The sequence below is a fragment of the Chenopodium quinoa genome, unplaced genomic scaffold (genome assembly GCF_001683475.1).
Source record: "Chenopodium quinoa cultivar QQ74 unplaced genomic scaffold, ASM168347v1, whole genome shotgun sequence".
In the NCBI taxonomy this organism is placed as follows: Eukaryota; Viridiplantae; Streptophyta; class Magnoliopsida; order Caryophyllales; family Amaranthaceae; genus Chenopodium; species Chenopodium quinoa.
Genome location: NW_018742287.1, coordinates 2614665 through 2625662, shown reverse-complemented (window position 1 = coordinate 2625662; position 10998 = coordinate 2614665). Strand labels below are relative to the sequence as shown.

The 10998-nt window shown below is 42.1% G+C and overlaps 1 protein-coding gene across 1 annotated transcript; it reads right to left on the bottom strand.

Annotated features, from left to right (window-relative positions):
• Window positions 1-9384: 9384 nt before the first annotated feature.
• Window positions 9385-9858, bottom strand: LOC110685793. Its single transcript, XM_021862320.1, has one exon. The coding sequence runs from the start codon at window positions 9856-9858 to the stop codon at window positions 9385-9387; it is 474 nt and encodes a 157-aa protein (XP_021718012.1).
• Between the last annotated feature and the right edge of the window lie 1140 nt (window positions 9859-10998).

The following is a 10998-nucleotide window of genomic DNA, read 5'->3' as shown; positions in this document are numbered from 1 at the left end:
GACCAAAATATACCGGATGTTGTGAACATTGAGACCCTGGACCCCCAACATGTCTCTCCTCTTCACGGGTAAGAGACGGGCCCTTGGGTTTCTCAAACCAACCTTCCTCCTCCTACCGGCCTTACTTCCAGCATCCCTAGGTCCTCTATCAGACCTAGCCAATGGATTGACCAGCCTATCGGCAAGCTAGTCGAGGTTGTGGTTAAGAGGATGTCGGTTATTGAGGGCGGACCTTCATATCGATGGTAGCCTTGCATAAACATCTTCCGCAACGAGTCCATCCTTACAGACGATCTCCTTAAGGGAGGTAACCTAGGTTGGCGCATGTTGCACGACCTAGCCACACCTGCTTATAGGCTTGTGGGTGATATTGCGCAGGTTGTGTCTCAACATATGAATGACCTACTGAAGGTATTACGTCTGGTAACTTTTTTTAAAAAAAAAAAATTCTAAGTTGATTATGTGTAACAGCTTTTATGACATAATTTTTTGCACTATTTTTGCCATCATTTTTGACAATATTCTACAAGTCGTTAACTCCGGTGTCGAACTTATGCAAATGTACCGATTTTATTAAGACAAGTTCAGTATAACTGCCACAAACATGGAGAAAAAATATGTTGAATGCAAGGTTGCCCTATCGGCAAAGGGTAAGGATGAGGAGGAGGTTAAGTTCTTGCGTCAATAGTGTTGGGTTTCGTAGCGTCCAACGCTACGCGGAAGAGAAACCTGCCTAAGACCCGCTCACTAATTAAAGCAACTAAACATGCAATCACATAATTAACAACATAAGAGAGAGAAAGAGAAAAGACATTCTGACCCTTTACGCGTGCTTCGCTCGATTCACGAGCTCTTACTTCAAACCTCAAGCCACGAAAGTACAACGGCCTCCTACGGCTCGCACCCTCGACCCAACCCGAAGGGTCTTAATCCCGAAGGTTAGTCGGGACTTGACCAAATAAAACTATAGTATTACGAACTTAAAGGTTTTCTCACTAATAATGAGATGCCTTATTGAGTTCCACTCAAGTGATTTTCCCAAACCCAAAACTTGGGTATTTATAGGGAAGAGGGCCTTGATCTCCCTTCTCCCATCAATGTAGGAGATTTGCATTTTCCTCTATTTTATTTTAATCAAAAACAAAATAAAAATGCAAGGCAATCAACAAGCTCCAAGTGTCACATGGAGGGAGAGAGTAGATGAGGACCACCAAAGGAGGGGACCAAATCACCTTGTTCCCCAAGCCACACACCAACACCTTGGTCCCCTCCTCTTGACTGGCTGACCATGCCACATGGTTGGCTGGCAGCCTACCTTGGCTGCCAAGACTGCCCAGCTAGCACTCCCATGCATGCGTGCAGCTAGCAAGCCACGCATGCGGGCTGATGCCTTTAGGCACTTCTATGTGCATGTGCTGGTGCTGCTGCTATGCGATGCCTAGCACGCATAGCCCATAGCACAAGCACGCATAGCGTGCTGCTGTGCGAGTGTTATGCACTGCCTGCTTGCGATAGCGAGGCCCAGCAAGCACTTGCGTGCTGCGGGCCTTGCGATGCTTGCGGGCTGTGCTGAGCAATGCCCAGCATGTTGCGATGGCTGGTGCTGCTATGCTAGAAAGCACGCCTAGCCACGCATGCACAGCCACAACACACACACGCATGGGACACATCTTGCGATGCTTGTGCCATGCGATGTGCGTGTTCTAGGCGATGCTAGGCACGCATGACACGCATGGGTTGGTGACCTTGCCTAGCCTAGCACTCGCATGGCTAGGCCAATGCGAGGCTACGGTTTGGCACGAACTTGTCGCTTGTTGAATCTACGTCTCGTCGAATTCTAAATTTGACTCGACTAGCGACGCTCGGTCTCGACGCTCTAAGCTTGATATCCGACGTCTGTGTTTGTAATACTCTAATGACTCATTTAATCCTTCGGATTGATTCGTCGTCTCTGATCGGTTATTCGATAGGGGTGCAACCCGAAGGGTTCAGTCAAGATTAAGCCATAATATTAATTATGCATTAATATTACTGTTCGGAAGCGGCCTCCACCTAGGCATTCCGATCACTTGACCTCACTGAAGAATTAGCTTTCTAATAATTCTGAACCCTCTATCGGAATAATACACTTGTTGGAAGGACACCATTCCTTTCAATCTCCCACTTGTCCTTTCGGACAAGTGTGTAGTTAGTGTATAGCCCTTTTCTTATGTCGCTCAATGTCTCTTCATGAACTATAAGGTAAGATTCTTCGTCATCCTTATTACGTCGAGAACTGTTTCTTGATTTCCGAGTTTGACTGTCGATAAGCAGATGATTTCTAAAATCCTTCTGAGCACAGTCATGCATTTTCACAGTCTCGCTCTTCAAGAGGCCTTGTAAACAATAAAGACATATTCCCTACTATTAATAGGGGGACATTCCCAGTCTTGTATTGTTAGCTTCCCTTACTAAGAGGACCTAGTCGTTCGAGTGTTGCCGTTAAAATCCCCATTAAGACGTTTTTACATTAAGACGTTAACATCAAAACGACTAGTACTCAAACAAGAGAACTTACAATACTCATTATATAATTCTAATCCACAATTAAATAGAAATGGAGTAATAATAAATTTGTGGAAAATTTAACTGCTCCAAAACCGAATGGTTCAACATAGTTTTTACATTAAGACATCAAGTTTAATTAAAACACATATACAGGAAAATCAAAGCCAATCTTCAACATGCTTGATTCCCATTCCCTCAACATCCTTGTTGTGCTTCACTTGAGGCAAAGGTTTAGTCTATGGATCTGCTACATTATCGTCCGTTCTAATCTTACAAATTCTGATTTAACCCTCGGACTTTCATTCCCTTATCATGTGAAATCGCTGCTTGACATGTTTGACCTTCTGGTGTTCCCTTGGCTCCCTGGCCGAGCAATAGCTCCATTGTTATCATAATAAAGGTCTATCGGACCCTTGATAGAGGGTACAACACCAAGTTCACTAATGAACTTACGAATCCAAACTGCCTCCTTAGTTACTTCCGAAGCTGTCAAGTATTCGGCTTCAGTTATAGAATCTGCAGTAGTTCTTTGCTTACCACTCTTCCAACTAAATGCTCCTCCATTCAGGCAGAATATGTACCCTGATTGCGATATGGAGTCGTCTCTATCAGTCTGGAAGCTTGCGTCAGTATAACCTTCAACAACCAAATCATTACAGCCACCATAGACCAAAAACTTATCCTTGTTCCTTTTCAGGTACTTTAGGATATTCTTAGCCGCAGTCCAATGCGCCTCTCCTAGGTCTGATTAGTATCGGCTTGTAGCACTCAAGGCATACAAGACATCTGGCCTATTACATATCATGGCATACATGATCGATCTAATAAGCGAAGCATATGGAATCTGACTCATCCTCTCTCGCTCATCAGGTGTCTATGGACATGGCTTCTTGCTGAGAGTTATGCCATGTGACATGGGTAGGTCCCCTCTCTTGGCCCCTTCCACGTTGAATCGTGCCAGTACCTTATCAATATAAGTACTTTGGCTCAATCCATTCATCCTTTTAGATCTATCCCTATAGATCTTGATGCCCAATATGTAATGTGCCTCTCCTAAGTCCTTCATTGAAAAGCACTTACCAAGCGAGCCCTTTACGAACTCTAACAGTTTAGTGTTCTTTCCAATGAGTAATATGTCATCGACATATAAGACTAGGAATGTGATGTCACTCCCACTGAATTTCTTATAAACACAAGTCTCATCTGGATTCTTGATAAAACAAAACTTACTAATGGCTTCATCGAATCGCAGTTTCCAACTTTTGCTTGCCTGCTTTAGTCCATAAATGGACTTCTTAAGCTTCCATACTTTCCCAGCATTGCTTGGATCAACAAAACCTTCCGGCTGTGTCATATAAACAGTTTCTTCCAGAATCCCATTAAGGAAGGTGGTTTTGACATCCATTTTCCATATTTCATAGTCGTAATATGAAGCAATCGCTAAGATAATCCGGACAGACGTAAGCATTGCGACTAGTGAAAAGGTTTCATCATAATCAACGCCGTGAATTTTCCTGTAACCTTTTGCCACCTGTCTAGCTTTGTATATAGATACATTTCCATCTTTGTCCGTTTACAACTTGAAAATCCATTTGCTACCAATAGGTTTGTAACCTTCGGGCAAATCAACCAAGTCCCAGACTTGATTTTCAAACATGGATTCCATCTCGGTTTTCATGGCCTCTTGCCATTTTACAGAGTCGGGCTCGTCATAGCTTGTTTGTGTGTCGCTGGCTCATCTCTATCCATAACTAGGGTGTCTTGATCTTCGGTTAAGACAATACCAAGGTATCTGTCTGGTTGAGATCTTGATCGTTGCGACCTACGCAGGATAATAGGTTGAGCATTTGCATTGTCGGTTTGACTCTGACCAATGTCATTAGCTGCTTCTAAAGCACTTTGATTATCAGTTTTTTCAGGTTGACTTTATTGCTCGTCCTCTCGAACTTCATCGAGTTCGATTTTCCTCCAACTTGTCATTTTGGAAAGGTGTTCTTTCTCCAAAAAGACACCATCACGAGCAACAAACACTTTGTTCTTGGATTTGTTGTAGAAGTAATACCCCTTGGTTTCTTTTGGGAAGCCTACAAAGAAACACTTGTCAGATTTTGGGTGAAGTTTGTTAGAAATTAATGTTTTGACATATGCTTCGCAATCCCAAATCTTAAGAAAAGACAACCATGGAAGTTTCTTTGTCCATAATTCATATGGAGTCTTTTCCACAGCTTTTGACGGAGCACGATTCTGTGTTAGTGCCGCAGTTAGAAGTGCGTGTTCCCAGAAAGAGATAGGAAGTTCACTAAGACCCATCATTGATCAAACTATGTCTAACAAGGTTCAATTCCTCCGTTTGGACACTTCATTCCATTGTAGAGTTCTGGGAGGCGTCAACTCTGAAAGAATACCATTATGTTTCAAGTGATCGTCGTATTGATCGAAGTGCTTTGATTTTCTTGCCAAGGTGATTTTTAACTTCACTCTGAAACTCTTTGAATTTCTCAAAAGATTCAGATTTGTTTGACATAAGGTAGACATAGCCATATCTACTATAGTTTTCCGTGAAGGTAATGAAATATCGACAACCATTCCTTGCAGGTGAACTCATTGGTCCTCATACATCCGTATGTATTAGACCTAATAAGTCACTAGCCCTTTCTCCCAACTTGGAGAATGGCTGCTTTATCATCTTGCCTAATAGACATCCTTCGCAATTTTCAAACGACTCTTAGTCGATTGAGTCAAGGATACCTTCATGAAGAAGTTTCTTGATGCGTTTGATGTTAATATGGCCAAGACGACAATGCCACAAGTAGGTTTGATTCGACTCAATGGTCTTAGCTCTTTTGGCGGTATCATCAATTTGTCTAATCATATGTAAAACATGCAATTTTATAGAACATATAAGCAATACATTTCAAAAACAACCATTGTTTAAGTCTTGTGATCAAAGTAACCCGGTGTCCAACACCATAGATCAAAAGTTCGATTCACTAATTAAAGCAACTAAACATGCAATCACATAATTAACAACATAAGAGAGAGAAAGAGAAAAGACATTATTACCCTTGACGCGTACTTCGCTCGATTCACGAGCTCTTACTTCAAAGCTCGAGCCACGCAAGTGAAACGGCCTCCTACGGCTCGCACCCTCGACCCGACCCAAACGGTCTTAATCCCAAAGGTTAGTCGAGACTTGACCAAATAAAACTAGAGTATTACGAACTTAAAGGTTTTCTCACTAATAATGAGATGCCTTATTGAGTTCCACTCAAGTGATTTTCCCAAACCGAAAACTTGGGTATTTATAGGGAAGGGAGCCTTGATATCCCTTCTCCCATCATTGTGGGAGATTTACATTTTCCTCTATTTTATTTTAATCAAAAACAAAATAAAAATGCAAGGCAATCAACAAGCTCCAAGTGTCACATGAAGGGAGAGAGTAGGTGAGGACCACCAAAGGGGGGGGGGACCAAATCACCTTGCTCCCCAAGCCATACACCAACCCCTTGGTCCCCTCCTCTTGACCGGCTGACCATGCCACATAGTTGGCTGGCAGCCTGCCTTGGCTGCCAAGGCTGCCAGGTGGCACCTAGCACCAAGGTTGGGCTACCCAGCCAGCACTCCCACGCATGCGTGAAGCTAGCAAGCCACGCATGTAGGCTGATGCCTTTTGGCGCTTCTATGTGCGTGTGCTGGTGCTGCTGCTATGCGATGCCTAGCACGCATAGCCCATAGCACAAGGACGCATAGCGTGCTGTTGTGCGAGTGTTATGCGCTGCCTGCTTGCGATAGCGAGGCCCAGCAAGCACTTGCATGCTGCTGGCCTTGTGATGATTGCGGGCTGTGCTGAGCCATGCCCAGCATGTTGCGATGGCTGGTGCTGCTATGCTAGTAAGCACCCCCATCCATGCCTGCACAACCACAACACACACACGTATGGCACGCATCTTGCGATGCTTGTGCCATGCGATGTGCGTGTGCTAGCCGATGCTAGGCACGCATGACACGCATGGGTTGGTGAACTCGCCTAGCCTAGCACTTGCATGACTAGGCTAGTGCGAGGCTACGGCTTGGCTCAAACTTGTTGCTTGTTGAATCTACGTCTCATCGAATTCTAGATTTGACTCGACTTGCGACGCTCGGTCTCAACGCTCTAAGCTCGTTATCTGACGTCTTTGTTCGTAATACTCTAATGACTTATCTAATCCTTCAGATTGGTTTGTCATCTCATATCGGTTATTCGATATGGGTGCGACCCGAAGGGTTCAGTCAAGATTAAGCCGTAATATTACTGATCAGAAGCGGCCTCCACCTAAGCATTCCGATCACTTGACCTCACTGAAGAATTAGCTTTCTAATAATTCCGAACCCTCTATCAAAATAATACACTTGTTGGAAGGACACCATTCCTTTCAAACAGTTGAAGGAGAATAAAGGGGCTCAAGAGGAGGTCAAAAAAGAGCTTGACTCTCAGAAGAAGGCAGTTTCAATGATGAATGAGTTGCAAAAAGAGTTAAAGGACACCAAGAGTTTAGTTGTTGGTCTTGAAGGGGAGCTTCATAAAGCTAAAGCCGACAAGCCCAGTATTCGTCAAAGAGTCATTATCAGGTATCTAAAGTCTCAAGCATTTGTTAATAAGCTTCAGAACCATTATAACGGTGTATGGATAGCAGCTCATCGATGTGTGGTTTACGCCGCAAACTGGAAGAAGGATCAGTGGACTGCTGTCGAGACTACCTTTAACAAAAATTCTCATCATAAGGCTACCGAGTTCGAGGAGGAAAGCTTCACTGATGAGGACTTACTTAATGCCGACCCACGCAAGGACGATGATGAAATTGCTGATGCTACTATTTTGGGTTCTCCTACTCCGGACACAACAACCAATCAGCAGGCTTAATGGGGCGAGCAGTCATCACCAGTGTCCTCTTGTGGCTCCTTTGTGTTAAGGTCGTTTTCAATTTTTTATGAATATTAATTTGGTTTATGTTTGTATAAACAATGTTTTTGTTTTTGTATATGCTGCACTTCGGCATGATCCTTTTTTGAGGTGATGCCTGTCGTTTTTATCTAATGGCTACTTTGCATTTGCTTATTCTAGTTTCATATCAGGTATTTGACTTTTAAGTATATACTTTTTGCTTTGTTTAAAAATTAGTATTAGTATTTATATCTATACTATCTGCCTCCCTTAGTGTATGTGCCTACATAGCTTGTGCATTCATTTAATGTTCCTTTGGCTTTGTCTCATATATTATTTTGTTTAATAACATTAATTTGTACACAACTTGTATCCTCTGTAACCTTCTCCCCACAAAGGATGTGAATCTTTATAACTTATGCCCTTATTGTTATTTTCCATTTCCATTTTCATATTTTCATTTTTATCGGACACAAGATATGTACTTATCACCATGTTATGCAAGATATGTAATTAGAACCATGTTATGCTACCATATTATGTTCTGCCAACTGTACCTTCAAATTGTCCTCCCGGCTTCCCAATGATTTTTTGTGTTGTACAAATTCACTCATAAACCTATTTTTTTGGCTTTCGGCCACCACTGTTCTGTCTGTGTTATTAGCTCAGAGCATGGTGAAATTTCACCACAAACATACTTTGAACCTATAATCTCACTTGAACTGAGATTGGTAGTTGATTAGACTACAATCACCTAATTCAATGATTGTGGTTTTGAGCTCTCCCTCCCGTTTGATGATGGAATATTCAAACGGAGGATGCTTTAGAAATTGTTGCTATCAGACCAGTTTCCTTATTTTATTATCGGTATTTATCGAAAATGATAGTTCAAAAGTGTACACATTGTACAATTACGACATTGCCGATAGTTCAGTAGTTTACATTGAGAATTTAAACATAAAACTTCTTACGTGCAGTTGCATTCCATACATTTTTCATAGGTTTCCCTTGCATTTTCTGAAGCCGATAGGACGCTGGCCTAATTGTCTCGTACATCTTATACGGTCTTTCCCAATTTGCTGATAACTTTCCATCTGTATTACCTTTTCCAGTGGCAGCAGTTCTACGCAAAACCAAGTCTCCATATGTCATCGGACGATAATTCACTCTTTTATTATAGGCCCTTGTCATCCTTTCTTTATATGTTGCAGACTTAATTGCAGCCTTCAATCTTATCTCTGGCAAGAAATATAATTGCTGCTGTAAGAGGAGATCAGTTTGCTCTTAGCAGTAGTGTTGAATTCTTAATGTCAACAATCCTACGTCTGACGGTATAACTGCTTCAGTCCCAAAAACCAAATTGATAGGTGACTCCCCAGTGGCCTATCTTGTAGTGGTTCTATTTTCCCATAAAATTTTTAGGAATTAGATCGGCCCACAACCCTTTCGCATCTTCAACTTTCTTTTTCAAGGAGTTTAAGATATGTTTGTTAGCTGCCTCCGCTTCGCCGTTTGACTGCGGGTGGCAGACGACAGCGTATGCAAACTTTACTTTGTACATAGCTAAGAGTTCCTTTAATGGCTTGCAATCAATTTGGGACCCATGGTCAAAGACCATCGCCATTAGAAGGCCGAACCTGGTGAAGATACTCTTCCATATGAGCTTTTTCACCTCTTGCTACCAGCTCAGCCTTTATCCATTTTGAGAAGTAATCCACCCCCATTATCAAAAAATTTCTACCTCCTGTCGCCGATGCAAACAGACCTATGATGTCTATTCCCCATTGTGCAAATGAGATTGGGTTTAGGATAGGGGTTAAATCATTTAGGGGAAGATTGGTTACAGGTGCAAATTTCTAGCACTTCTCACATATTTTCACATATTCCAGCGCATCCTCGTTCATTGTCGGCCAATACTATTCCCGTTTCATTGCCTCTAAAGACAAAGCTCTTTCACCGATATGGTTGCCATAACTGCCTTCATGTATTTCTTCAATCAATTTTGCAAACTCAAAGGTTTTTATACACCTTTGCAGGGAGAGGGAGAAACCCCTTTTATACATAGCACCTTGGTACATAAGGAACCATATGCTATCTCGCCTAAATCTTCGTGCTTCTATCTTATCGATAGGAAGCACATAGAGCTTATAAGCCAAAAGATCATCATACCATTGCCTGTCATTATCAATACAATTCACTTCTACCAGAGCTTCATCTATACTCTTTTGCTTCAAAATCTCCACCATAACTGTGCGCTCTAAATCATTGAAACTTGAGCTTGCCAGTTTTGCAAGGGCATCCGCTGGTGAGTTTTGTGCTCTCGATACTAGATTAACTTCGAAATGTTCCAACTTTTCTAACAATTCTTTCATCTTTTCTAGGTATTGCATTGTGGCCTCTCATGCCTCATATTCACTGGTAAATTAACTAGCAACTAATTGAGAATCTGTTGCCAACACTATCCGTTTGGCCTCTGCCGCTAAGCATAGTTGAATACCAGCTATCGCCGCCTTATACTCTGGTTATATATTGGATGCTTTGAATTTGAACTTGAGAGCATATTCAAAGACATCTCCTTTCGTTGAGGCTATAATAATACCGGCTCCTGAGCCACCAATTGTAGCTGATCCATCCACCGATACTTGCCATATACCCACCTGCCCTTCCTCATCGTTGTAAGAGGCTTCTACTCTAAAATCTAATAGAGCTTGAGCTTTGATGGATACCCTTGGCCTATAAATCAATTCGTATTCTGATAATTCAATTGCCCACTTCAACAATCGACTTGAGGTATCCATTTTCTGCAAAGACTTTTCTAGCAGCTGATTGGTTAAAATTTCTATTACGTGCGCATCAAAGTATGGCCTGAGTTTTCTTACTGCTACTACAACAGCATATGCCATCTTCTTGACTAACGGATATCGCCATTTTACCGCATTCAGCACATGGCTGACAAAGTAAATTGGCTGTTGTTGTTTCTTTCTTTCAACTAAGAGTACCGCCGCAACTGTTTTTTGGAGAAGCCGATATGTATAACTGTAACCATTCCCCCTTTTGTGGTCTTTCCACAGTTGGCAACGACCTTAAGTGATTCTTCACTACCTTTAAGGCCTCCATCTGTTCTTTTCCCCACTCAAAATTTTTGTTTTGCCGTAAGACTATGAAAAACGGGAGCGCCTTGTCGGCTGACTTATTGATGAAGCGTGTAATTCGGCCTGTGAGCCTTTGAATATCAAGTATGGTTTTCGATTGTTTCATCATTCCCTTTTCACTAACCTTGAATCCCAAAAACTTCCCAGATCGGACCCTTGATATTGCCAAAGAGTACCCTTGATATTCCCTATATGATCAATTGCCAGCTTACTTTTGACTATCGTATAATCCACATACACTTCATTATTTCGTCCCTTTTGGTGCTCAAAAATCTTATCAACCAGCTTCTGGTAGGTTGCACCTACATTTTTCAATCCAAATGGCATCGCCTTATAACAGTACATTCTAGCGTCCATTATGAAAGCAGCCTTAGCTAT

What these genes read in the sequence shown, in the direction of transcription:
- LOC110685793 (XM_021862320.1), bottom strand. Translation starts at nt 9,858, where the DNA reads ATGCAATACCTAGAAAAGATGAAAGAATTGTTAGAAAAGTTGGAACAT.